Source organism: Globicephala melas, chromosome 4 (assembly GCF_963455315.2).
Source record: "Globicephala melas chromosome 4, mGloMel1.2, whole genome shotgun sequence".
NCBI classification, from domain to species: Eukaryota; Metazoa; Chordata; class Mammalia; order Artiodactyla; family Delphinidae; genus Globicephala; species Globicephala melas.
The window spans coordinates 72,195,460-72,223,257 of record NC_083317.1 but is presented as its reverse complement, the minus strand read 5'-3'; the positions used below and the strand labels follow the sequence as shown (position 1 = coordinate 72,223,257).

At 56.1% G+C, this 27,798-nt stretch overlaps 1 protein-coding gene and 1 long non-coding RNA gene across 4 annotated transcripts; one reads left to right on the top strand and one right to left on the bottom strand.

Annotated features, from left to right (window-relative positions):
* Nucleotides 1-26,635, top strand: MELTF (melanotransferrin). 3 transcript variants are annotated; one of them, XM_030859974.2, is made up of 16 exons: nucleotides 1-194; nucleotides 1,990-2,144; nucleotides 3,260-3,359; nucleotides 5,837-6,019; nucleotides 7,993-8,149; nucleotides 9,296-9,363; nucleotides 12,279-12,466; nucleotides 13,206-13,386; nucleotides 14,071-14,222; nucleotides 16,891-16,987; nucleotides 17,950-18,144; nucleotides 19,092-19,248; nucleotides 19,348-19,415; nucleotides 21,187-21,374; nucleotides 23,520-23,718; nucleotides 24,166-26,635. In XM_030859974.2, the coding sequence occupies exons 1-16, from the start codon at nucleotides 146-148 to the stop codon at nucleotides 24,246-24,248; spliced, it is 2,220 nt and encodes a 739-aa protein (XP_030715834.2). In that variant the 5' UTR covers nucleotides 1-145; the 3' UTR covers nucleotides 24,249-26,635. The 3 variants fall into 3 exon arrangements, with proteins under 3 accessions (XP_030715834.2, XP_060154220.1, XP_060154219.1); XM_060298237.1 differs by lacking the exon at nucleotides 23,520-23,718; XM_060298236.1 differs by lacking the exon at nucleotides 24,166-26,635 and having other exon boundaries at nucleotides 23,520-23,993.
* Nucleotides 19,677-24,244, bottom strand: LOC132597250 (uncharacterized). Its single transcript, XR_009563727.1, has 3 exons — nucleotides 23,649-24,244; nucleotides 20,762-20,885; nucleotides 19,677-20,621 (listed from the first exon to the last, which is right to left on the bottom strand). It is a non-coding gene; the product is annotated as an uncharacterized lncRNA (long non-coding RNA).
* Nucleotides 26,636-27,798: the final 1,163 nt, after the last annotated feature.

Sequence of the window (27,798 nt, the reverse complement as noted above, 5' to 3'; positions counted from 1 at the left end):
GGCACACCCCGGCCGCACTTAAGGAGCTGAAGGCCCGTGCCAGGGAAGAAGGAGGAAGAAAGCTCCGGCTGCTGTTGACCCACTTGGACCCACACCTAGACAAAACCCGCGCCAAACCCAGCCCCAGCTAGCTCTAGACTGCGCCATGCGGGGCCCCAGCGTGGCTCTGTGGCTCATCCTGGCTCTGCGCACTGGTGAGACCCCGCCGCCCGGCCCTGGGAGTAGGAGCTGGGCCGGGGGTCCTGGAGTTCTCCAGACACACACACACCCACCCACCCACCCAGGAGGGTCCCGCGGGCTGGAAAAAGTGTCCTGAACCTTTGTCTCCCAGGAAAGGGGGAAGGCTAGAAAGGCGCGAGGCGCGAAGAAGGACGGGGGAGGGAACGAGCACTGACCCGGGCAGACCAGGATGTCTGGAGGGCTTCTTGGAGGAAGGAGAGGCGCGGGCAGAGGCGTGGAGGGGAGAGGCCTGGAGTGTCGGGTTGGGGGGGAGGTACGGAGGGTGAATGCTCTTGATGGGCGAGGAAGCCCAAGGAGGGTTTGGGAGCCAGAACGGCTCTACTTCTCCTGAGCCCCGTGAGGAGGGAGGCGGGAGAATATTCGGAGGGGAGGAGGAGAGAGATACTGCCCAGGAGAGGGCTCCAGGGCGCCCTGCATGGGTGGGGGTGGGAGGCGCAGACCGGGACTCCTCGCGTCAGCACGGGCCGCTCCCAAGGCAGTCACGGTCCCGGACGCTGAGACGTGAAGCCGGACCTCCGGGAGAGGCCCGCGGGGATCGCGGGAGGAGGCTGCTGAAAGGATGGCTTCAAGCCACCGCTCTGACCTCGCCAGTACAAAAAATGGACCTGCCACCCCGGTCCGGGCCCGGCAGTTGCTAGGCCTACCAGGGTGCAGCCTTGGAGCACTGGAGAGGGCGAAGGCACCCCCACATTCCAGGGGGCCACCCGGAGCCAGGGGAGGCGGAGGGGGCCAAGGGGAGGCTGTGGAAGAACCGGCAGTCTTGACCCTTGGGGTGGGGATGGAAAGCACAGTCTGCCTTGAGAAGGTCCCTGGAGGGTGGAAATGGACCCAAAGCCTCAGGCTTCCCAGGAGCACAGACATCCCTGGCAGGGCTGGCTGGGAGGGTGAGTGGTGGAGGAGCTCGGGTCTGCAAAGGCAGCAACCTCAGGGAGCTGGGCACCACGTCTGCTGGGCCCCCAGGATCCCCAAATCACCGGACCCAAGAGGGTCCCCATCAGGAGGAGGGGCCTAAGAGGCAGTCCACTGAGGACCTTGTGTCCTGGCTCTACAGAGGTTTACTTACAACGCAGAAGGTGGTTTCCTCATCTGCTTTCTCAGATGACAAAACAGGCTCAGAGAGGTCAAATAGGTTACCTGAAGTCACCAGCTGGAGGAGCAGGAACTTGAACCCAGCCTGCTGACTCCTCACCCTCCCCTTGTCAGGGGCCTGGCACTGTGCCCACAGAGGGTAGGTCTGCAGGGGGCATAATCACAGATGCTCCAAAGGGTGCAAGGCTCCTCGAGGGCAGCCACAACCACTTCCCAGTCTCAAGTCCCAGTTCATGAGGGCCCAGGGACACCACTGAGTGAGAAAACCCAGTCCAGCACCCTCTTGCTGGAGACACACAGACCCAAGAGGGGCAGGAAACAGCCAGTGCTCCTTCCACCCACCAGGCTGTGCTCCAGGCCAGGGAGGGGCGGGCGGGGGAAGCCCAGCTGCTACCTAGGGAAACCCTCCCTGGCCTATGCAAAGGGCCCGGCTCTGAGCCGCGCTGGGCAAGTGCAGGGAGTGCATGGCCCACGCACAGCTTTGCCAGTGAGCCCGGCCCCCTCCCAGCCTGTGACGCCTCTTTGTGCCCCAGTACCCCACAGTGAGAGGGCAGGGTTGAGGCACAGGACTGGCTATACATGCTGATGGGACACATGGGCTGGGGCTGCAGGAGCCGGGCCTCACTGTTCTTGCCCCCATCCCCCCAACCCCGTCCCCAGCACTCGGAGGGATGGAGGTGCGATGGTGCACCATCTCAGACCCGGAGCAGCAGAAGTGCAGTGACATGAGCAAGGCCTTCCAGCAAGCCAGCATCCAGCCCTCCCTCCTGTGTGTCCAGGGCACCTCGGCTGACCACTGCATCCAGCTCATCACGGTGAGTCCTCTCCCTTCCGCTCTGCACAGACGAGAGGGCTCTGACTCAGGAGGGAGCGCACAATAGCCTCATTCACCGGGAAAGGCTCCGGAGTCCTCCCCACCGCCAGGGCCTGGTCGATAGGATCTCCTGAGTTTCCCCCGCAACAAGGGCCAGCTTGTTTCCTGCCCAGGCTCTGGGAGGCCCAGGGAGGGCCCTGCTCAGGGCACCGGTGGTGAAAGGTGTCTGAGAGGCAGAGTTTCCCTGCACAGAGCCCCTCTACATGGGGGACATGACCCGCCCCACCCAGGGGAGCCCAGACAGCAGACCCCTCCGTGGCCCATGGCAGTTACTCACTCCTCCTTGGAGTTTTCCAGAACTGGGCTTGTGTGTTTTCTGGGGCAGGAGGGACAGGGCCAGCAGTCCTGGGTGGGTGCATGGTGGGTGGGAGAGCTGTTCTGAGGGGCAGGAGATCTGCTAACTGGCACGGACTCAAGAGGCAGGACTTCAGTACAGGACAAGGTGTGGAGAGAAGCATCAGGGGCAAACACAAGGGGACCTGGGTTTTCATTCCAGTTTAGCCCCTGGTGCGCCCCCAGAGCTAATCCAGTCACAGTCCATGTGGCCAAGGGCTTGGGCCAGGCTCCACCGTGAGGGTGGAAACCAATTATGTTGAAGTATCATTTTACCCGTGGACCCCATTTGTGTTTTAAAACAAAAAGGAAACCATTGAAGAGGATATGTGTAGGATTCGATCTGCATCTTAGAGAGAAAACCCGAGAAACAGGAGAGTAGCAGAGGCAGGGGGTTGAGAAACAAGAAAGTGAGGGAGGCTCACTTTTCACTACTTTTCATTTTGTGCTATCTGATTTTTAACTATGCGTAGTCCTATAGCGTTAATATTTTTTAAATAACGTAATTATAAAAACAAGGTGAGCCCTTGGTCCTGGTCGGCGGAGACACCTAGGCCCTGGCAGGGAGGGGCCTGAGAGGCTGAGTCGAGACAGTGCTCCCAGGCCAGATGAGGAGGACCACGTGGACCTCCAGGGCTTTTCAAGGGCCCTGAGCAGGTGTCCCTGAGCTCCTGGCTGAGTGCCCCTGGGGCCAGGCTGCACTGACCCACCTGTTCCCAGCAGGCCCGGGAAGCTGACGCCATCACTCTGGACGGAGGAGCCATTTACGAGGCGGGGAAGGAGCACGGCCTGAAGCCCGTGGTGGGCGAGGTGTATGATCAAGGTCAGAGGGCAGGTGGGAGGGGGCTGGAAGGAGAGAGGAGCTCACTCAGCAGTATGTCCTTGCTGGGCCCGGCCCGACCCTGCAGCCCCCTAGCTGGTCAGTAGTCCTGTCCCCAGAGCCGGGGGTGCCAGAGACACGAAGGGCTGACCTGAGTTTGTTCTTCCTCGTGGGGAGCCCAGCAGCCCCCTAACCGTCACCCATAAGCTCTTACTGAGGGGCTACCCCATGCCTGGAGTAGTGCGGGGCATGATTGCCAGGTGAACGAGGCATCAGTGATGCCCAGCTCCCTGCACTCTCCAGTACCCTCTGTCAGATGCAGCGTGGAGTGGGGATGGGGCCAGACAGGAAGTGGTGACTAGGAGCTGCAGAGCCCCATAGACCAAGAAGGAATCCCAGTTCTGCCCCTTCCTGTCATTTTGTGTGACCTTGAACAACTTCCACTTCCTTGACCATAAAATCAGGATAGTGGTCCCTGCTGTGTCACATGGATTAAATGAGCCAGTCTGTGTGTACCTGACACATGGTGTGTGCTCAGAAATATGCATTTCTTTGCCCCAGCCCTGCACTCACACCAGACATGCCTCTGGCACAGCCTGCCCTTTGGAGACCCACCCCTCGCCTCTACCTGTCCAGTGCATAGCGTCTGCCACAGCCCAGCTCAGCTGTCACCTCCAAAGAGCTCCCCTGAGCCCTCCCACCCCTGCAGAGGGCCTCTCTTTCCTGCTTTCCAGAGCACTGACTCACTCCACAAGGTCCTTTCCCCTCTGTCTGTTTTTTTTGTCCTCACCACAGCGAGTCCCCTGAGGCAAGCCTGGTCTTCGTCCTTGTATACCCCTGGTGCCTGGTACCCAGCACAGGGCCTCACTTGGTCACCTGTTGAATTGATGACTGTCAGATGACACAGGACACAGTCCAACCCTGCAAACCAGCCAGGCTTTCCACTCAATGACCAGAAACAGCCCTGCCTCGTGGGCCCCAAACACAGCTCTTCCTTTTTAATTAATTCAGCACATTCATTGAGCAGCTACTACATGCCAGGCATGAGCACAGAGCAGTTAGCAAGAGAACCCATTCCTGCCCTCCAAGAGCAAGAGTCACATAGTAAATAAGCACCAAAAACTGTAGTTACAAATGTGCTGGGTGCTGTGAAGGAAGGAAGGGCCGTGAGGGAGAAGATAAGGGCCGTGGAAGACCGGCTAAGACAGAGCAGACGGGAGGGCTTGTCTGGAGAAGTGACATTAAAGTTGCACTCTGGGGCTTCCCTGGTGGCGCAGTGGTTGAGAGTCCGCCTGCCGTTGCAGGGGACACGGGTTCGTGCCCCAGTCCGGGAAGATCCCACATACCGCGGAGCGGCTGGGCCCGTGAGCCATGGCCGCTGAGCCTGCACGTCCGGAGCCTGTGCTCCGCAAGGGGAGAGGCCACAACAGTGAGAGGCCCGCATACTGCAAAAAAAAAAAAAAAAAAAAAAAAGTTGCACCCTGAAAAGTGTCCCAAGTAGAAAAGAGCTTGGTGAGTTCAAGAAACTAGAAAGAGAGTGGGGAGTCAGAGGGTGGGACCAGACAGGCTGCTTAGGTTGACAGGGGCCAGGCTCAGGGGTGCAAGAAATAACACTGGCTTGGTTTTCTAGAACTCAGCTTCGTTATGATCATGGGCATCGGACCACCCCCGGGCAGTCGTGTACATGCCTGTGTGTGATGGATGCCCTCTGGTCATCAGTCCCATAGCGGAGTCATCCCTGTCTTGTCTGAATGGCCTCTTCCAGGCAACCTCTGGCCCAGGGGAATCTTTTGCAAGGCTGTAGACCCTGGCCCACCGACATGCACCCCATTCGGGTCTTGAGTGATTTGGGACCAAATCGTTCATGTCTCTCTCCGTCTCTGTGTGTGTGTGAGTGTCTGTGTGTCTGTGTGTCTCTGTGTGTGTGTGAGTGTCTGAGTGTCTGTCTCTCTCTATCTCTACCCCTGCGTCCCTGGCCCAGCGCTGAGAAATCACTTTTTCTAATCTGAGGGAAGTCCCTGCCCTGCTCCCAACCACTCTTCTTCCCATAATGTGATACCATCCCCTCACATCCTCTAAGTTCTCCTAAGGGGCTAGACTTCTGGAAGACGAAAGACTTGCAGGCTACTTCTGCTTTTGGTCTGGCTACAGAGCTCCCTTGATGTGTGCAAACGTAGACCCAGCTGAGTGCCAGCTGGCTCGGGAAGGACAAGGGGGAAATTAATGAATGAATTAACATCTCAAGATAATAGCTAACGCAGAGGCTGGAGGGGGCGGGGTCTTGTGATACAACACGTGGATTGCACCCACTTGCTCTCTTGGTACTGGAATGCCATGCACACACGCACGTGCACATCCACATATGTGCATGCATGCACACATGCATCCGTGCACACCCTCGCACCCTTCTCCCACAGCCTTCCCGGGCAGGGTCCCAGCCTCCTTCCCACCCTCACTCCTCTCCTCTCCCCTCCTCCTAGAGGTCGGTACCTCCTATTATGCCGTGGCTGTGGTGAAGAGAGGCTCCCCCGTGACCATCAACACCCTGAAAGGCGTGACGTCCTGCCACACGGGCATCAACCGGACGGTGGGCTGGAACGTGCCCGTGGGCTACCTGGTGGAGAGTGGCCGCCTCTCGGTGATGGGCTGCGACGTGCTCAAAGGTGAGGGCTTGACCGCCAGCGGCTTCTCCCGCAGGGGCTCTGCATTTCCTCTCGTGGGACAGCCTCCCTCCGGGCTCAACTTCACTGCGCCTCCTTTAAGGGGTAGCACAGCCACCTCCCCTGGGCCTCCCCGGACCCCTCGTCGACGGCATCACTCCCTCCTGTCCGCTGGCCGGCCTGCTGCTGCCCCCACTTACATTTCTGCCTGGCTGGCTCCTCCAGGCACTCAACACTCGCCCACTCCTCCCGGGGCCCCCAGCACAGCCAAGCACAGGCCCTGCAGGCCCACCCCACGGGAGGCGGCGAATCGCCCAGGAGCACCTCTCACCTGGTGTAGACATGGTTGCCATGGCCACGAATGTGTCCTTAGCTTTACAGGGTCAGAAGCCGTATTTTTTCAGGACCCAAGCAAGCTGCGGACTTGCGCCCAGAAACTCACAAGTGGCTAATCAGAGACCCACCATTGACTCGCAGGTGGTGAGAAGAGGGCCGTCCTGCGAACAGCATGTGCCCCGTGAAAGTTGAGTGAGGGCAGGAGGTGCTGAGGGGACCTGGCTGGGAGCCCAGGGCCCTGGTTCTGGTGACCTGGACAGAGGCCCATGCTTTGGGCCTCTTTTCCTGGCCACCCGCTGGCCACCCAGCTGTGTCAGTCTGAGGTGGCCCCTGACACATGACCACCTTCTCAAACTGCCCTCTTGGGACCACACCACCCCTTGAGGAGAGTTTCAGGCGTCCCCAAACCCCTCGTTCCTGAGTGTGCTGCTTCCTGGTTTGCTCCGCACATAGGCAAGCACCCGGTCTTTCAGAGCCCAGACTTTGCTGTGGGTACATGTGAGTTGACACCCTGGCTCAGCATGACCTGCCCTCAGAAAGATTACTCTACACACTGAACTTCAGTGTCCTCACCTGTAGAATGGGGAAATTAACACTTACTCCAATGCTGTGGCGTTGGGAGGACTGGGGTAATCTCCACAACATCTTTGCAGAATGCACGGCACAGGGGCTGTGCTCACTGCAGGGACCTGCTGTTATCATGAGCTCAGCTTCCCTCCCTCCCGGTCACTGTGGTGCACACTCACGTGATGCGTACACACACACACAAACCCACACACGCACATACACGTGTGCATACGTGCACGCGTACGTGGGCACACCCATCCGTGCAGGCACAGACCCGCACACTACACACATGCATGCTGCCCCCACCTGCACACACACATACACGTGGATGCTCTCCCCCCGTGCAGCACCGCGCACACGGGCCTGGAAGCCACGTCCTCGCAGACGGCGCCCAGCTGTGGGGGGCTCCCAGTCATTTGGCACATTAATTAAATGTCCCCTCCCCTGCGAGGACGCAGAAAGACCAGGGAAGGAACCTGCCCCGGAAGAGCTTGGTTTAGCCGAGCACAGTGCAACTGGCTCACCCTACGTGGCACTAGGGGGTCCTTGGGCACAGGATAAATATTTGCCAGGAGGGTGGACTCGGGGCCTGGGTGCTGGCAAGGGCCCCAGAATCCTGCAGATCCTGAATTTGTCCCCAGCCAGGCCTCCTTCTCTGCTGTTTCCCTCCCCTCCCTGTGTTTTGAGAAGTGTAGTCTATAAAATTAATTATACTCTTTAAGTAATCATTTATTTCCCTACTTTCACTGATTACACATAACTCCTTCTGAAATGAAACCCTCGATGAGAACACTATCTGGTTGACAGTTGTCCTGTGTGGCCATTTGGGGGTACACGTTTGATCCCCTGAGCCATTTTTAAATAGCAGTAGTCACTCTCCAACGCCCACACTTTTGTGGCCCCCGTCTGGGAACCACTGAGCAGATCCAGCGCTGCGGTTTTGCTCAGACTGAAGCCTGGGGAGTTGGGGAGCCCAGCCCTCCTGACTCCAACCCGAGTGGCCTGAGCACTCCCTGGAGGGTGGGGCAGGGTCTGATGCTGTGTGACTGACCCCTTCTGTCTCTTTCCCACAGCTGTCAGCGACTACTTTGGGGGCAGCTGCGTCCCCGGGGCAGGAGAGACCAGTTACTCAGAGTCCCTCTGTCGACTCTGCCGGGGCAACACCGCTGGGGAAGGGGTGTGTGACAAGAGCCCCGTGGAGAGATACTACGACTACAGCGGGGCCTTCCGGTGAGAGGGGCTGGGACGGGGCCACAAGCGCAGGGGAAAAACACCTCGGCCCAGGGAGGGCCCCTGGGGGAGTGGCGATGTCAGCTGCCTCTCATCAAAGCACCCTTTATATAGTCCATGTGGCTGGTTAGTTTAAAAACCTCAAACTGGTATATGCCAGGTGGGATTTGCTCATAAAATCAACATGTTTGGTATATTTAGAGAAGTAAGGGCTCAGAGAGAAGAAAATGGCCCAAACAGCCTTTGGCTGCTCCCAGGTCCCCGTTCTGGTGTCTGAGACCTGGAGGGAGGATGCTGGAGTGGGGGAGCATGGGGGGGACCCGCGAGGCTTGGTGCTCAGGGCTGGCCTCTCTCTGCCCCTGTTCAGGTTGGCACTTTAGAGCAGCCCTCCATGGAGACAAGAGAGTCTCTAACTGCTTGTGGTGCACTTCCATCTGTCCACAAAGGAGGAAACACTCGATGGGGGCTGGCATGGGAGTCTCCCAGGTCCCTCTGATGGCCCTGGCCATAGTGTTTCCACCTGGAACCCGAGAGCCTGCTGGGGCCCCATGCCCCAGGGTGCAATAAGGGAAATGCAGTTTGGGGCACAGAGAGAAAAACAGTTCTTGGTCCTCCAAGCCAGAGAACTCTCACCACCCCATCTCTCCTGGTGTCATCCCCCCAGTCCAGTCCCTGCTTGTTTGCTGGCTGTAGGGACCCAGGCAGCCCCTTTGCCTAGTAGGCCCTGACCTGCCTCCGCCCCTGGGCAGTGACAGATAGGGGATCCACAAAATCCTTGTCCCTTCCACTCAGGGTTTTTGGTATGACCTCGGGAGTCATCTTCAACACATCCTGAGTGTTCAGGCTGCTGACCAAGCAGCTGCCTTATGATCACCTGCTCCTTTCGGGCCCCAAGCTCAGCTGTACAGGATCTATACGGATTCTAAAGGGTCTCTCCCTACGGGAGCCACTTTCTCATCCCCACTTTACAGGCGATAGAGGCTAGGAGGGCTCCACAACTTGCCAGAACCACACAGCCAACAAACTGGGGAACTGGGACCCAGGACAGCATGACTGTGAAACCCGTGCCCGCCATGACCCCAACCCCATGCCCAGGCCAGACCTCCCGAGGTGGAGGATGGCAGCTCATTGGTTCCACCTGCGCAGGTGCCTGGCAGAAGGGGCGGGGGACGTGGCCTTTGTGAAGCACAGCACGGTGCTGGAGAACACAGACGGTGAGTGGAGAGGCTGCCCCCAGCCGCGAATCTCAGGGCCCATAACCCTCCCTGACAGAAAGAAAGAGGTGGGGCTCACCCATGGAGCTCAGCTGCTCTGCGGGCAAGGGAACCGGCTGAGCTGCTCTGCCCCGCTCTGATACGTTTCTGGCCTTGGGTTCCGTTTCCGTGTGAAGATTCTGCTTTTGAAGAAAAAAAGTTTGCAAACCTCTGCACTAGCTGTCATCTACTGTCCCTTCCAGCCTTTGTTCCTTTTCCTGAAGAAGCCATCCCTTATCCCTGGACGAGGACTTGTTAAAAGATGGGTTGGTGTTAGGTGTCGATCCATTATACCATTGTCATTTTAAAATTTTTAGATTTTGAAATAATTGAGCTTTAGAAACGTTGCAAGAATAATTCAAAGAACCCGCATTTATTCTTTATCCAGATTCCAGCTTTGAGCATTTGCCATGTGGAACTGATCGTTCTTTCTGTACGTGTGTGTCTTTCCGAACCACCTGAGAATATGTTTGCCCACATCACACCCTTTAATACTTTAGTACGTCTCCTAAGAGCAAGGTGATGTGGACCTCACCACAGTGCGGTTACCAAATTCAGGAAATGTAACACAGACACAATATTTAAGCTACAGTCCATGTTCCAGATTCACTAACTGTCCCAATTCTGTCCTTCGTAGCAATTGTTTCAGGCCAGGGCCTGATCTTTGATCACACATGGTATTTAGCTTTTAAGTTGCTTTAGTTTTCTTTAACTTCGAACAGTTTCTCAATCTTTGTTTTTATTGACATGGACATTTTTGAAGAGTCAGGCCGGTTATTTCATAGAATGTAGCCTAATTTGGATTTGCCTAAGAATCTTCTAGTTTTTTTTTTAATTGAGGTATAATTTACATAAGCAAAATGCACCCTTTTTGAAGTACTGTTCTATGAGTTTTGCCAAAAACATACTGTTGTATAACCACCACCACAATCAAGATAGTGACTGTGGCAGACCTTTCACCCCAAAAGTTCCTTCATACCCCTTTCTGGTCAATCCCTTCCAACCTCCTCCCTGATGCCCACCAGTCAGACTTTTGTCTCTACAGTTTTGCCTGTTCCATAATGTCTGATCATTGCCTTTTTTTCTTTTTGCGGTACGCGGGCCTCTCACTGCTGCGGCCTCTCCCGTTGCGGAGCACAGGCTCCGGACGCGCAGGCCCAGCGGCCATGGCTCACGGGCCCAGCCGCTCCGCGGCACGTGGGATCTTCCCGGACTGGGCACGAACCCGTGTCCCCTGTATCGGCAGGCGGACTCTCAACCACTGCGCCACCAGGGAAGCTCTGATCATTGTCTTTTTTAAAGAATCATTATCTCTTTTTTTTTTGTTAATCTTTCCTTTTAAATCAGAAGGTCCATCATGTAGTCTGACATTCATGAAGGCAAACAACATGAACCAGATTTGAGAAAAAACTGATCTGAAAAAGGAGACCGGATTGTCTTCAGAGCAGGACGATCCTATGATGAGTCAAGCAAACGAGAATTTGGAAGATGGAGAAAGAATTAGGGGTGTATTGGGTTAAACCCATCTCTTTTAAAATGTTGAGGATAGTCTAAGGAAACCTAAGGAAGTAATTTTTTAAAGAGTTGTCTTCAGGCAAAAAGGTTGGTAAGAGGAAAAGACTGGAATTGACATAAATGTTCAAAGTAGTGAAGTAATATGGTTTTAATTGTCCCTAGTGAAGAAAAACAGGAGTGGCAGATCAAAATACCTAAATGATGCATTTGTCTGGAGGGAAGGCCAAATGATCCCTTGGAGCTCTATTGCAAAGGTTTTGCAGCAGTTTATAAATAGAGGAAAGTTGGGGAGTGGGGAGAGAATGACACTGAGTAATTGTTGAGAGTGCTATAAATTACCATGCAGTCATTAAAAATGACCTTTATGGACTTTTCCAAACTATTACTTTCTTGGTTTTCTGGTTTATTTTTAAATAGTGAATAGAGTGTTCATGACCCCACAAATTTATCTTTTTCCCTCCTATTTTCTAGCAGAGGTTTTTCCTACTCATTTTAAAATTTAAAAGTCATTAAAATATTGTTGTGTAGGGCCATCTGTGGTATGTGTTATTGCATGACTTACAATCCTTGAAATTCGTCTTCTTAATATTCCTATTTGGTGTTGATAGTCACTCTTATAAATGAGTTTTATGGAAAGCTTCCAGTAATGTGGAAAAATATTTTTGAATAAGTCGGATGCAAAACTGCCTATCATGTATGTCCTTAACCATATTTAAAATAGTTAGAAAATAGAATAGAAAAAAGGACATGGAGGAAAAATACCAAAGTATTAATAGCTGGAGTTGTGGCTGAAGCTTTGGGAATTTACCCTCTTCTGTCTGGGCCACGGTTCTAGTGAATTCTGTCGGGGTTTGTTTCCACCATGGCGCCCCCGGCCCCTGCCCTCTGCTCAGGGCTAAGTTTAGTGCCAGACGGCAGTGGTGAACTCCTGACACATTTCTCTCTCTCATCCTAAGCTTCTCTTACTTTCTTACTCTTTTTACCTTTAATGAGCAGTTCTGTTTATATATATTGTGTTATTGTCAGAGATCTCAAATCCATTTTATTACTAGAAATTGGTGACACATAAAAAAGGTAAGTGAATAGACACAGTCCACAGAGACACCTGGTTTTGTGCGGTGCAGCCACCAAGCTCCTCTTCATTCTAAGTTCTGGTCTCACCTCCTGGTGTGGTTCTGGGTTCTCACTTCTTGGTGTGGCTCTGGTTCTCACCTCCCGTAAGGGTTTCTTTTCACTGTGGGTCTGTGGCCATGAAGCCCTTAAGCTCTCCCCAGACTCCCTCTCAAGGGCCCTCCCTGATGTCCCCACCAAGCCCCACCCAGGACAGGAGTTGGCTCACCACAGGCTTCCCATCTTCCCAGGGAAAACCCTGCCCTCCTGGGGCCAGCCGCTGCTGTCACAGAACTTCGAGCTGCTGTGCCGGGATGGCAGCCGGGCTGATGTCACTGAATGGAGGCGATGCCACCTGGCTCGGGTGCCTGCTCATGCCGTGGTGGTCCGGGCCGACACAGATGGGGGTCTCATCTTCCGGCTGCTCAACGAAGGCCAGGTGAGTTCAGGGCACCCCACACAGTTTCTTAGGGCGATGCCGGACCTTCTCGTCTCTCACCAGGGTTGGAGCTCAGAGCCATCCTGGGGCTGGGCCAGCCAGACTCGGAGGGCCAGGACCCTGAGGCCCTGCCCTGGGACAGACCCCAGCTGGGGAGCCAGACCTCTGGGGCGTTCGACCTCAGGCCAACTCAGAGTGAAGAAGGGACCAACTGGGCCAGCTGGCAGCGAGGAGGGCTGGCCAGAGTGGGGAGACCAGGGGGCTCAGGCACCCCTCAGAGAAAGTTCCTGGTATTTGTGGCTCTTAAAACCAAAATCAGAACATATGAGCAAATAAACAAAATGACAAAACCAATAAATGTCAAAGTATACCATTCATTAAGTGTGGTGAATAATGTTTTGCTGAAACCGCTGCTTACGGGAGCAGCAAGTTTCTGCCCGTGGGCCACACCAGCCCTAGTTAGTCTTGTTCACCCATATCGCCGATGCTCAGCCCCACTGCTTGTGCCGAGTATCGTCGCACGCCTGGGCCACGAGCCACGCGTTCAACCGGCTGAGTAGGAGAAGGCAGAATGCACCGGGGGAGCACAGGGCAAGGAGGGAGGTGGTGCGCCCCCTGGTCCTCAGAGTGGGCGCCTGGCCTGAGAGCCCAGGAAGAAGGAAGTGGTGGCTGAACTGGGAGGAAAGGGTTCGCCCCTGCAGCTGCTCACCAGCCCACACCCCGACCCCTTGACACACAGCGCCTGTTCAGCCACGAGGGCAGCAGCTTCCAGATGTTCAGCTCTGAGGCCTACGGCCAGAAGAACCTGCTGTTCAAAGACTCTACCTCCGAGCTGGTGCCCATCGCCACACAGACCTATGAGGCGTGGCTGGGCCGCGAGTACCTGCATGCCATGAAGGGTCTCCTCTGTGACCCCAACCGTAAGTCCAGCTGTCTCTTCTCCCGCCGGCCCTCGCCTGACCGCAGGCGTGGCCAGGCCTTCTGGAGAGGTGGCCAAAGGAGGACACTCACCCCAGAAGGTGTGTGTGTGTCTCTTGGCCTCGATGGGAACCTGTTACTTCCACCTTCCTGCCTCTGGGGGTAGGGGAAGAAGACTCTGGAGTCGCATGGCCTGCTGTACCCTGGAAACCCCACCTGCTCCAGGGGGTGGGGTCCAGACCCGAAGGGTCTCCTTGCCCCTCCATACAGAATGTGTCAAGTCCTGTCATTCTCCCTCCACCATGCCTCACTCCCCCTCACCACGTGGCCACGGCCCTGGCTCTGGCACTGTCTCTCTCCTAGACCCTTAAAGTAGTCTACAAATGGCTTTTGCATCTATCCCCCGCCCCCACGTATCCACCACCTACAGCCAAGGAGATGGTATGCCAGGCCTGAGCTGTATACACGACAGCCATGATCTGCCTCAAGCATCCTCACAGCCCCTTGAAAGAGGTTCGGTGGTCCCCTTTCTGGGTAAGGAAACAGGATTAGATGGTGAAATAACTTACCCCTTGTAGCTAACCAGGGGAAGAGCCAGAATTTCCCTTGGGTCTGACTCTAGGCTCCTCCTGCTGGGGGCCAGCCCCGAGGCAGGCCAGCGTGACCACACGCCCACACCCACACAGGGCTGCCCCACTACCTGCGCTGGTGTGTGCTGTCCACGCCCGAGATCCAGAAGTGTGGAGACATGGCTGTGGCCTTCAGCCGGCAGAGGCTCAAGCCGGAGATCCAGTGTGTGTCCGCCGAGTCCCCCCAGCACTGCATGGAACGGATCCAGGTGGGAGCCGTGTCGAGAGGGGCAGAGCGGGCCAGGTGGGTGGGCAGTGGAGAGCGGTCGCGCCGTGGGAGAGGCGGGCCGGCCCCCCTGGCGGACACCAGCGCGCCCCGCGGGTAACGCCCCCTCGCGGGAGAGCCCCCCGCGGGGCTGGGCGCAAGGAGGGGGGAGAGCCCGGTGACGGGTCTGGCTCCCTCGGCCCCGGGATTCGGCGAGCCCTGCTGCCGGGGGGCTGTAACACTCGGGGAGGGTGGGATGGGCGGTCCTTCCCGGCCCTCCCTCTGTCCCACCTGGTCTGGAGGACACAGGGCAGCCTGGGGAGGAGAAGAAAGTCTCCTGTGACAACGCCACAGAGAAGGGGGAAGAGGAAGTGGCCGCAGGAAACAGCCACCCCACCTGGGGGGCGGGGCAGAGGGGCGCTCCCCCCCAGTGAGCAAGTGGGCAGGGGCAGAAGGACCGTGAGACCGGCTCAGCTTGGCACTCATGACCCTGTGGCCTTGGGCAAGCCCCTTCCCCTTTCTGAGTCTCAGTTTCCCCTTGTGCACAATACGGGGTGGCCTTGGCTCTTCATTTATTAAACTGCAACCCAGAGATACATTTTCCATCAATCACAGTCTAGTACACAAAAACTGTGCTTTCAGATATAAACACGTAAAACTATGTATCCCCTATAGAGAGATATGAAGCCAAACAGTACTTACCTTTACTAAGTACAATGTGCGCTGATAGTCTCTGGGCTAGCCTATCCTAGTCCCCATTAAATTGACTAAGCCTTCGTTAACGTGCCTGCCGCCTGTAGTTAAAAGCACAGGCCTGTCTCTGAAAGCCCGTTCAGCTCTGTCCTGCTTCGCTTCTCTGACTGGAGACTGAGACCAGGAGTGGGAGACGCGCCCGAGGCCCTGCAGTCAGGGATGAAGTCCTACAGGGCTCTCCTCCACCCCGGGTTCCTGGACTCACTTCCTCCCGCTTTTCAAGAGCTACTAGGTGGGGCCTGACGGTGAGGAGCCCTTTTCAAGGTGGTCCCCGAGTGCAGGCCAAGTCACAGCCCCTCAGGTGCGTCCACCCTGCCCCAGCCAGGCAGCACATGGCTTGAGAAGAAGCGAGTGGGCAGGAAGGACAGGGGCCCGGGATCGTGACACTAACAGTCTCATGAGCACGCACTTCCTATGTACCTCGCACCGTGCTAAGCCTTCATGCGGGTTTCCTCAATTAATCCTCACGACGACACTGTGGGGTGGACACGATTACTATCGTACGTGGAGACTGGGGCTGGGAGAGGCTGAGGGAGTAACTTGCCTCAGATCACCCAGCTGAAGGGCGGGGGAGCCCCTATCCCCAGGGGTTTATGAGAGCTGGATGTGGCACTGAGGGAGGGGAGCCCAGCGGGAATCAAGGAAGGGGGACTTAGCCGCAGGGACTCTTTTTCTAATCCCGGGCAGGCTGTCCTGTAGAGGAGCGGCTGTTCCGGGGGCACCAGAGCAGGGAGAGATGCAGGGAGATGCAACTGTCTCCAGGCACAATCCTTCTCTCCACCTGAGCTCACAGAGGGCCAAGGGGCTGCGCGGGGGCCTGTGGAGAGAGGAGTAGATTTGGAGAGTCCCTGAGAACCCCAGCCAAAGGCTCAGAGATCCTCAGTTCTAACTTCTAAGGTTCTCAGAGGTGATGTCCAGTGTAGCCCTAACACCCATTTCCTGCCTGACCGCAGTGATGCCGGCAAGGAAGGGTCAGCTGGCCCAGCCCCTGGGCTGTGGGTTAAGGTCTGGATTCCTCCCCGGCACCACACCACTGTGGAGAAGGTCTGGGTGGGAGCAAAAGGGGTTCCCCAGAGAGGCACCCTCCAGGCTCAAAACGTCAATGCCACTGCCCGTTATTCCATCGTCATAACCTCACGCCTCCGGCCCTGAACAGCATCGGGCACCTTCCCGGGGTGCAGGTGTCCCCTCTGTCCCCGGGCCCCAGCTTCGTCCCTGGGGGTGTGGCTTGGTTATCAGTTAACCTCTTGCAGGGTCTGAGGAGCCGCCTGTCCGGAGACTTCAGAACGGACAGGCGGGGTGGGGTGCAGACGACCTGGAGGGCTCTAGAGGTTTCCGAGGGAGGAGGGTCCTGGGCCCCTCCTGCTGGCTTCTGAGGCAGGGCTGGATCCCTCAACCCTGGAGCCTCCTCCCACAGACCCTGAGACTCCGTCTTTTCAGACCCGGCTCATTCATCCGTTCACATACGCATTTGAGAAATACGTATCGGATTCGCGCTGTGGGCCAGCCCTTGGCCAGGTGCTGGGGCTGCAGTGCAGTGCCGCGGGTGTCTGAGGCTGGCAAGCCATGGGGAGACCCGCACCGAGCGTGAGAGCAGGCACTGTGCTAGGTTCTGCTCAGAACAGGGCCTGGCAACGGGAGACCCTCAGAAAACACTTGCTGAAAGACTGAAAGACACCCATGAATGGGAATGCTGGTGGTGGTTTGTTTCAGGCCTCTGGTCCTCCAGGCACCTCTCTTGCCTGCCCATCTTCACAAGGAGAGGAAGGGGCAGATAGGGCAAGATGGGATTCCCGGGGGAAGGGAGCCTGGGGCCAAAGTCCCCTAGAGACCCAGCCTTGGCACCTCTGTCAGATCCCGACACCCAGAGCTGTCCTGGGGCCCACTCTAGCCTGGCCACTCTTTCTGTCCCCCTGCAGGCTGGGCAGATCGACGCTGTGACCCTGAAGGGCCAGGACATTTACACAGCGGGGAAGATATATGGCCTGGTTCCAGCAGCTGGGGAGCACTATGCCCGTGAGTGCAGGTGCCAGCCGCCTGGCCTCGGCTGGGAGCTGGTGGATATTTTTATATTTATAAAAACGACCCATCAGAGCCTTTCTCCCCAGGCCAGTTGCTGTCTATCACAGGCAAGCCACTCTGGCCCCGGGCACTGGAAGTTTGGAAGTCTGGCAGGCTTTGGAGAACTTTCTGTAAAGGGTCAGAGAGTAAACACTTCAGGCTCTGCAGGCCCCATACAGACTCTGCTGCATGTTCCTCTTCTCCTTCTTTTTTCTTTTAACAACCCTTTAAAAATATAAAAATTATTTTTAACTTGCAACTCAGGCTGTACAAAAACAGGCTGAGTGATTTGCCAAGCCCTGAACTAGAAAGCCTCCTTGGCCTCTTCCATCCAGACCGCGTGGCTCACGGAAGGTGGCCCTGGGACCCTCCTTCCTGTCGGCTTACGAACACCTTCTCAGTGGCCTGGGCCAGGGCCCAGGTGCTCTGTGCTGAGGTCTGGTGACCTCAGGTGTCCTCCACTTGGACATGAAAACTCTCTCATCTTAGCGAAAGCGCTTCTGCAGCCTCAGCTATGCCCCCACCTTTCTCCCAGGAGGTGAGAAAATACCACCTGAGTGTAAGGAAAGAAACAAATTCCTCTGGGTGAGGACTGTTGGAGGGTGCACAGAATGCTGAAAAGTGGAGCCCCACGGGCTGCTTCTCAGCAGTGAGGGGACACGCAGGGGTCCCGCTGCTGGATGTGCTCCCTGAACACCCACCCGGCCCTTGGCCTGGGCACTCCTGAGCCCAGGCAGCAGGGCCTAGTACCAGCGGGTAGAGGCGTATGGGGCCAGGACCACTGCTCTGAGGTCAGGAGCAGCAAGAGGGAACGGGTTTGAGGGAAGAAGCGCCCCGTCAGGATCCGACCCTGACTCTTGCTCAGCTGAGGCCACTAAGCATTAGATGAGGGGCCTCACTGGTGTCCCCTCCCCCAGCGGAGGACAGGAGCAACTCGTACTTCGTGGTGGCCGTGGTGAAGCGGAACAGCTCCAATGCCTTCACCCTGGACGAGCTGCGGGGCAAGCGCTCCTGCCACCCAGGCTTCGGCAGCCCTGCAGGCTGGGACATCCCCGTGGGCGCCCTTGTGCAGAGGGGCTTCATCCGGCCCAGGGACTGCGACGTCCTCACAGGTACCATCCTCTAGAGACACACAGGTGTGCAAGCTCTTCTTTGGGGTTGGCTGGCGTCAGGGCCAGCTCTGAGGGCTGGGGTCCTCTCCCAGCAGGACCCCACAGAAGGCAGTCCCAGAGAGATGTCCTCTTCCTCCTTGACATGCCCCTTGCTCTTGGGAAGGTTAGGGAATATTCTTGGCTACACTTGAGACAGTCAGTGGTGTCTGGTTCTGTTGAAGGTGCCAGTGCCCCTACCCACTTACTCAAGAGTGGAATAGTTCCAATGGGCATGGGGAGCAGGGTGAGTGCATTGGCCCTGGGCCTGGCTGTACCACCGTCCAGTCATGGGCTGTCCCCCTGGGCATCTGGGGGACCTTGTTGGAAAGTGGCCAGCCATCTGTATAAGTGCTGAAGAAGACACGTTCACCAGGCACCCACCATATGCCATACACAGGGCCCTCCCTGGGTGTTAAATCATGTACATTCCTGGTGAGGGAAAGGCAGGAGGAAGCTGGCTGCACACACACCTCTGTCCTGGCTGGCACCTCGGGGGAAAAAAACACATTTTTTTTTCTAACCACCCACACAAGCACATGTAAGGTGTTAGAACTGGCTGTTCCCACTCCTAGACAGCTGGGCGGTTGCTCTGACTGGAACAGAAGAGTTTATGAGGTAGCGAGTTCCCCGTCCCTGAGGGAGTTCAAGGGAAGGCTGTGCGGCCACTTACCAGGGGTTGTCACTGGGGGTTCCTGTATCTAGACAACCTCTGCAATGCCCCCATCCCTGTGATCCTCACAGGAGGAGACACGCCACTCTGAGCTGGGTGGGCACTGGAGCAGACGGGTGGCCTTGAGCCATGGGGTGGGCCAGTGGGCAGATCTGTGCGGGGAGCAGCCCACCCATCTCCCCGCTGGCCGCCCTTTCTGCTGCTGGCCCCTCAGCACAGCCCTTCCCCTCTGCCCCAGCGGTGAGTGAGTTCTTCAGTGCCAGCTGTGTGCCCGTGAACAACCCCAAGAACTACCCGTCCTCGCTGTGCGCGCTCTGCGTGGGAGACGAGCAAGGCCACAACAAGTGTGTGGGAAACAGCCAGGAGAGGTACTACGGCTACAGTGGCGCCTTCAGGTACCTGGCGGGCCGGGAGGGGTGTGGGGAGGTGGTCCTGGGGCCGGGCACAGGGGTGGGACCTTCTGCCGACACCTGTCTTGGCTTCTTGCGTGGCAGATGCCTGGTTGAGAATGCAGGGGACGTTGCCTTCGTTAAGCACACGACTGTCTTCGACAACACGAATGGTATGTGATGGCGCTGGGACACGGCAGGGCCAGATCCTGGCGGGGCTGTTCCCCATCTCCAGCAGAATCCAGACACTAGATGGTGCTGGGACTGTGGGCCAGGTGGCAGCCAGGAAAGGCTGAGTCTAGAAGGCTCTGCCCCTTGGGGATCCCAGAAACCCCAAAGGCCGAGTGGTAAGAACAGACCTCGGGCCACGTATCCAGATGCACAGATCACATGACAGTCTTTATTTGTCTGGCATCTAAATCCCCATTCCACTGAAATGGTAGAAACCCAATCAATTTGGAGAGAACCCATTCTTGGGTGTCTATGTGGCACCCAGGTGTGTGGGTAGAGGTGGCAGGGGCCTCTCTCCCCAGGGTTATCAGTTCACATCAGCATCTGGTGTTTGGTCCTGAGCAGGTCAATGCCACGCGCAGGGAAATCACTCTGCAGCCCCCAAGCCATGTGAGGCAGGGCACACCCCCATTCACATCATACAGGTGGTTTTTTTCTCTGGAGTCACCTTCCTGGGCTCCACCCGGGAAGAAGAGCTCAGGAACTCCTCCAGGACCCCTAAGCCCCCACCTGAGGTCCTATCGGGGTGCAGGCCCTTGACCGTGCATCACCCCCCTGCCCCATCCTCTTCTCCCTCCTCAGGGAATCTATCCATTTTGAAGACTGAAAGCTGTTTCCCTTCAACACTCTATTGTTTGCATTTTCTATATACTCTGCCTACACCCCAGGCTTTGAAACCTCAAACACTGGAGGTTAAGTCTTCTCCACTCTGTCCTAACACATCTCTTCCCAGGAACTCAGGGCAGAAAGGCAGAAGGCCCGAAGGGGAGGAGGACATTGGCGAAGGGAAAGCAAGACACGCAGGGAAAAAACATCAGTCAGTATTTCAAAACTCAGATCCCACCCTGCCTACGAAAGTCACTAAGCTGGAGACCAGTTGCCCCAACAGAGCTGGAAGCGTTCCAGGCCCTGTTGCCATACCCTCCCTCCCCTGCCAACCTCCCACCAAGAACACTGGGGATCATCCCCGAGAAGGAGGGAACTGCGTGCTCCTGCAGGAGCTGTGAGCGCTGCCTGGTCCCAGCCTGTGCCCTCTGTGGTCCTGGGCTGAGGGCTGGGGAGGAGGCGGGGCCCTTGCGAGGTTCACCTGCCTCCCAGGGCCACTCAAATTCTTTTATCTCTGCTCGTGAGCCCACCTGGAGTTCCTCCTGGAAATACAGGAAGACATAAAAATAATGTGATTCCTAAGAGTAGTGTTTGTCAGGAAGCCTTCGGACCAACCACCTGCATCAGAATTACTGGGTTGCTAGTTTAAAATGCAGATTCCTGGTACCCATTCTAGACCTACCTGATGAGATTCTTTGCAAGGAGGGGCCTTTGAAACTGCATCTTACAGATCCATACTTGATGTTATACCTCTTCTGGCTTGAGAACTTCAGCTCTTAGGGGAGGAGCCCATCCCGCCCTGAGACCTGTAACACACAGATGGAGTTCTTTGCCGGGGAGGGATTAAGAGCCTCAGTTTCTCCACCTGTAAAATAGGAGTGATCATACAGTGCAGAGTTACATAGTGCGTACTTCCTATTCCCTACGAATAACCTTATTAGCCCAGCTGGGTTCTCTCACCCTGGTAATAGAGCATAGCAACTGAAGAATGGAGAGGGCTGGGGAGCTGGCCAGGTATCTCCGCCCCTCCGCAGCCAAGGATTTGGGGATCCCCGAGGAGAGCAGCCTCTCTCTATTCCTCTCCCTGCCTCTGCTCCATCCCCTCAGGCCACAATTCTGAGCCCTGGGCTGCTGAGCTCATGTCGGAGGACTACGAGCTGCTGTGTCCCAATGGCGCCCGGGCCGAGGTGACCCAGTTCGCAGCCTGCAACCTGGCACAGATACCGTCCCATGCCGTCATGGTCCGGCCGGACACCAACATCTTCACTGTGTATGGACTGCTGGACAAGGCCCAGGTGAGCCAGGGCAGGGGCTGCCTCATTGGGAGGAGGGTGACAGAGGGGAGCCAAGAGCCTGGGTCGCCTCAGTCTACCTGGAGCAGACTTCAGGAGAAACTGAGGAAGCCTGAGGGGAATTCTGTGATTTTCACTTAGCCGAAGCCCTCCCTCCAACCACTGTGCCCTCTGTCACCTACATCATTAATTTTCCCTTCTCAGCTGGACCATTCTCGCCAACATACAAACCTGCTATTTCTACCATCTCGTAAAAACAAATGAACCCTCTTTGGGCCTCACATCCCCTTGTAGCCGTAATCCCACTCCCTTCTACAGCAAAACTCCTTCAAAGAGCCATCTCTACTCTGGAGTCATCAGTCATCCTCTCCTGGTCTCTCTTAAGGATGGAGACTACTCTGGAGAGGCCCACCAGGGCTCTGAAACTGCCTTGGTCAAGGTCGCAGTGACCCATGTTGCTGAATAGAGCGGCCGTTTCTCAGTCTGCCTCTCCCTGACCTCTCAGCAGCATTGGCTGCAGCTCCCTCTTCCTGAAGTTCACCTCCTTCCTGGACACAGTTCCCCCACTTGGTTCCCAGGGCCCCACGCTTGCCTGGCTCTCCTCCTACCTCTCTGGCCTCTCCTTCCCGTCTCCTTTGCTGGTTCTTCCTCATTTCCCTGGCTGGTAACCACCGGAGTGCCCCAGGGTTCAATCCTAAGCCCTCTTCTCTGTCGGCACCTGCGCCCATATTGATCTCGTCCAGCCACAGGTCATTAACTACAGTCTATATACTGATGACTCCTAAGTGTACATCCTCAGCCCTGCTTCAGTCCCACCCTTTAATCTCAAACTTGCATCTTTAACAACTACCTACTTGACATTTCAATTCCTAACAGGCATCTTGAGCTGAACAAATCAAAGTTGGACTCCCCTTTTTCCCTCCATCTTCCCCACTTCAGTGAAGAGCAGCTTCAGCCTTTCCATCTCCTCAGGGGTCAGCTCAGACTCCTGTCTTCCTCTCACACTCTACTTCCCATGCATCAGCAAATCCTATTGGCCTAAAAACAAACACCTAAAACACACCTAAAATTTGAACCCAGGCTGTCTGACAGCAGGGCCCCTGGTTCCCAACCTCCCCCTCTACGCACCCCCGACCTGACATAGACTGAAACTGACCTCCTTTCCCTCCCCCCATAAGCGCCACAGACTTGCAGAGCCAGCTGGCTCTCCAGGCCAGTTCGTAACTTTTGAAATGATGTTTGCTCTCATCTTCCCCACAGAGTCCCTCTGTCCCAGGAGTTCTTGTCTCTGGGTCCCTGGGCTTCCCCACGGGTCCCCAAACCCTCTGAAGTGATGTGGGGGAAGAGCCCCCCCCAGGTGTAGATGTGCCCTTTTCTGGGGAGAAGAACTGAGAACTTTCATCAGATCCTCAAGAGGATCCTCGAGTCCCCCCAGAAAGATCAATAACCGCCTTACTCTTTCTTTCCCCCTTGATTGGTATTTAAAAGTGACATAAGCATTCGTCCATGTTCTCCTGATGTCCTGCATGGATTCATAATGTCTCACATCCCTTCTGGCCTCTTTAGTGACTCTCTCAGGGCGGGAGCCATAACACACTCACCCCGAGGACGCTCAGCAAGGGAAGACAACAGCTGCTGCAAGAATCTCTTGGGTGCTAGGAGGGCGGGTTAGTAAAGGATATTCAACTCACCTAGTACCTTCTTAGAGCTAGTGACAGAGCAAAAGGCTGTCTTATGAAATCATTTGGGTTTGGGGAAAAGGACACCCATAAGATAGAGTGAGGAAGCCTGGAAGAAGAGGTTGAGGAGTGCTGAGCAGGTTTAGCAACCCCCTCAGTAATCTCAACTACATCATCTCTCATTTCTGGGTCCTTCTGCCTGTGAGGCTCAGGCTTCAGTTCTGTATCCAAGAGCTGGTTTGGTGTGATGTTTCTGAATGGCTATCTTACTGTGGTGGCTGTGGTCATCTCTTCCTCCAAATCTGCTTTGGTAACAGAGCTCAATGAGTTGTCAAGCTTATGATTTCAAAGCAGAGTCTTGGCATCTGACTTTTCCTGTTGCTTGGTGTATAAAGCAGTTAGTGGCAAGTGGTACCCGGGTGACCCTTTGTGAGCCCAGATGCAAAGCAGGTCTGCTGTGTGCTTCCAGGACCTGTTTGGAGATGACCACAATAAGAATGGGTTCAAAATGTTCGACTCCTCCAACTATCATGGCCAAGACCTGCTTTTCAAGGATGCCACCCTCCGGGCAGTACCTGTAGGAGAGAAAACTACTTACCATGACTGGCTAGGCCCCGACTACGTGGCAGCTCTGGAAGGGATGCTGTCTCAGCAGTGCTCAGACACAGGTAGGGCGGGACAGGCAGGTTCGCACCCCACAGAGGAAGAGTGGGCATACTCCCCGGGCAGCTTTCTAAGCCTTTCACCCAAAACCTTGAGTGAACTGAAGGGCCCTCTGGGTCTTTGCAGACGATCAAGGTGAAGTGTCCTGGGAGGGTCGGAAACACTGGCTGTGGAACCCAGACAGACCTGGATAATGATTATAAATGCTAAAAATAGTCACCCAGACAGGATTCAGGCAACTGCATAAATTTACATGTAGTATAATTGTGAAAGAGATGAATATGTAAAGAAACCAGGGGAAAGAAAAATTGTAATAGGGTAGCCAGAGGGAGCCCGAGGTGAGTTTAGTGCTGAAAAGTATTCTGCATCTAGTCCTGCACATGAGTGCCAGCGGGCCACAAACAGGGCTCTCGGCACTCGGAGGCCTTAACCGCCTGTGTTTAATCCCTCAGCGCTCGTGGCCTCCAGGGTCTCCCCACTCCTGCTCCTGCTCCCGCCGGCCCTCACGGCCAGCCTCCTCCAGCCCTGCCTCTGAAGCCGCTCTGGGCAAGCCTCGCCCTCCCTTGGAATGGAAGCCTATTCAGAAATCTCCCTAAGTAAGGCTGTTCTCCTCAGTAAATCCAGTTAACACAGCTCAGGGGGAAACGTGTGCAGGGAGAGGAAGAGTGAGAAACCACAGAGCTCCCCAGGGCTGCGATTCCAACGCTGAAGCTTCTGTGATCGCTCCAGAGTGGGATAAAGAGGGGCGTTACAGCAAAGTCCCCCAGCTGGACTGAACAGGTCTCCCCCTCCTGCTGGAACCCAGCCGCTGCCTCCCCGGCGCCGCCTGTCCCTCCGCTACCTGAGGCGGTGCGCTGGCCTGCCTCCCAGTCACGTCCCACCCACAGGCTGGTACAGCCGCTGCCCTGCAGATCTGCAGGCTCCCACCACACGGATCCTCGCCAGCCTTGACTTTGGAAGAGACCGGTTGCCAGGGAAACAGGCTGAACCCGAGCTTCCCACACGGCCCCCTCTCTGCTGGAGCTTGCCCTGCTGAGCCGCCCAGGGGGCCTGCTGAGATGACAGGCCGGCCCCTCCCTGACAGTTCCCACCTCCCCCTCTGGAGAAGGGACACCACAGCCAGCACCTCCCATCAGCCCCCACTCCGTCTGTCCTCTGGACTCCCCATGCCAGCCTCCCCCCCACCCCGCCCCCAAGGATGCTGTGTCTGTTCACCAAGGCATCACCAGATGAGGCTGGAGCCAGACCCCCCGAGGAGGCGGAGCCGAGGAGGCGGAGCTGCTGGGCACACGCAGCCCTTTGTCCTTGTCTTCTGTGGCTCGGCGGCGTGGCCCAGACCACCGGACCCGTGACTGTGCTGGGCTGGGGAGGGCAGGGAGGCCAGGGCTGGGCCCTAGGGGTGAAATCCTCAAGGGGTCTTAGGACGAAGTGCTTCTCAGAACTTTTACTAGGTGGGGGCTTGATGCAGGGTTGGGGGTCTAAAATCTCGCCTAAATACCTGTCTGTGGTAAGGCCAGCAGGCCTCAGAACCGGACGTGCTCTGTGTGCCCTGTCCTTTGGTGATTCAGCTGCACCCGGCTCTGTCCTGGGGCTAAGCCCAGTCAGCAGGAATCCCCTCTCCTGTGTTTGCTCCCCTTAGGCGGCATCTCAGATTATCCCCTCCTACCCCAGCGTGATGTCCACTGCTCTGGAGCTACTCCTGTATCTCTAGCAGCGGTAGGTTCCTCCAGACTGAAGGGTTCAGCCTCTAGGGTGGCCCAGTAATCTCCAGGCCCTGGAGCAGCAGGCGGCCCAGGTCGCTAAGGCAGCAGGAGGCCCTCTGAAGGGCCGGGAAGGGGAAGATGCCATTCTCTTTGTCAGAGGAGCTACAGGCCAGGTGAGGTGCTGAGAGGAGCTCCGTCTCCTCAGCTGTGAGCCCAGGGTCTCCTCGCCCAGCCGTGCACTGACTGGGCCCGAGGGCCACTCACTCCAAAGGAAGGGTCCCTCCTTCCCATCCCCTTCGAGTCAGTGGAAAGTGTCTGGAGCGGGTCTCCATGATCGTCACAGTTGTCTGAAGAGCAAGAAAAGTTTCCAGAACTGCCAGCTCTTACTCTGAACTCTGCTCCCTGAAAAAAGTAAGAAGAGAAGAAACAGGAGTGAGCCACCCTCGTCAGCAGACGGGGAGCCGCGTGGGCCTGGAGCTATTTGCATCTCAGTCTGCGGGGGCTCTGGGGATGCTGATGACAGGTTGGGCTCCCAGCACTTCGCCGCCACCCGTGGGCGCTGGGGTGGATCCCTTCCGCCCTCAGCAGGGAGCGAGGCCGCCGGCAGTGTCCCGGCCGTAGTCACACGGTCCTGAGGAGTCCTGGCCCCCGCCCCACTGTGAGAAGCCAGGACGACCCGGCTTCGGCTACCCAGTGTGTACCCTCTTCACTGGAGGAGCAAGTGATTCTTCTCTGACCTGATGATCGTTTGATTTTTTTTTTTTTTTTTTTTAAGGGAGATCTGTGCAGTGAGAAGTGTATTTCTGTGTGGCCGCCCTGGGCCGGGGTGGTGCCCAGGGTGTAACCCTGTACTGTGAGCCTGCCGAGGGTGTGACCTGTGGGCGTCTGATTTTCAGGTGACAGCAGGGGGCCAACGCTGGGTTAATGCTAATGAAAGATGTTGGTTTGTTTTTTAAATAAAGCCAAACAGCCCTGCACCTGCTGAGGCTTGGATTCTGATAGAAACCTGCTGCTGACGATTAGTTTTTTCCTCTTAGGTGGTCAGAGGCCTACGTGCCCCAGGCCATCCCCCTGCCACCCTGAATGGCAGATTCCACTCAGAGCCAGAGTCAGGAACCAGCCAGGGCCTCCAGCCAGGGAGGCCTCCAACTCCCTTCTCCAGTATGGACTGGTTCTCTGGCCTTAGTCGTCCCAGCACATCCCGGCTGCCTCCACCCTCTCGGCCTCTTAGGTGTCCGTTCCTCTGGGGACCAGGTACAGAGCAGGATGCAGACTTCTCCACCGCCCCTGCCCTATGTCTCCAAAATAAATCACCCACACCTTTCCTCTGGCTGCTAGCTCACTGGAGGAAAGGAGGGGTCAGTCCTCACGGCGGGCTCTCTGGCCTGTACTGAAGTGTGGTGAGTGGGCTGCTCTTGGCCGGTGCCCTGTGCTCGCTTGGAGAGTGGAGGTTCTCTGGGCTCCCGTCTCCCACAGCTCCTGCCCTTCATTCTGCCCCAAGTCCTCCCTCCCTCCCTGCAGCCGCTTCACAGAGCTGGGCCTCCTGCTTGCCCAATCACCATGAAGCCCGGAAGCTGGGCCCTGGCAGCAGAAGTTGATGACGAATTTTTTTTTAACATCTTTATTGGAGTGTAATTGCTTTACAATGGTGTGTTAGTTTCTGCTGTATAACAAAGTGAATCAGGCATATGCATATATATATCCTCATGTCCCTCCCTCTTGAGCCTCCCTCCCACCCTCCCTATCCCACCCCTCTAGGTGGTCACAAAGCACCGAGCTGATCTCCCTGTGCTATGCGGCTGCTTCCCACTAGCAATCTATTTTACATTCGGTAGTGTATATATGTCCATGCCACTCTCTCACTTCGCCCCAGCTTCCCCTTCCCCCTCCCCGTGTCCTCAAGTCCATTCTCTACGTCTACGTCTTTATTCCTGTCCTGCCCCTATTTCCAGCAATCATATGAAACAGCAGCAGGCACTTGGATCCAAAACCTTCCAGTACTTCATGTATTTGTACTTACATGTTTGTATACACACTCTTTTTATAGATAAGATCATACTTAACATACAGAAATAAATAAATAAATAAATCCATTTAAATAAACTAAAAACATATTCACATAAAAAAAAATATGTGAATGACGTTGATGACGTTGTGCACCACGTGGCTTGGGTTTGGCCAGTCGCTCAACTCTCCTGGTGCTGTCCCTGCCCCCTTAAACCTTTGGGAGAGTTACTTAACATCTGAGCCACAGCTCCCCATCTAAACAGCAGCAGAATAATAATACCTACCTGGTGAAGTGGTTGTGAAGATGGGATATTTATACTATATGTAAAACACTCAGTGCTGTGCTTGGCACATAACCGATGGCAGGAAAGACGT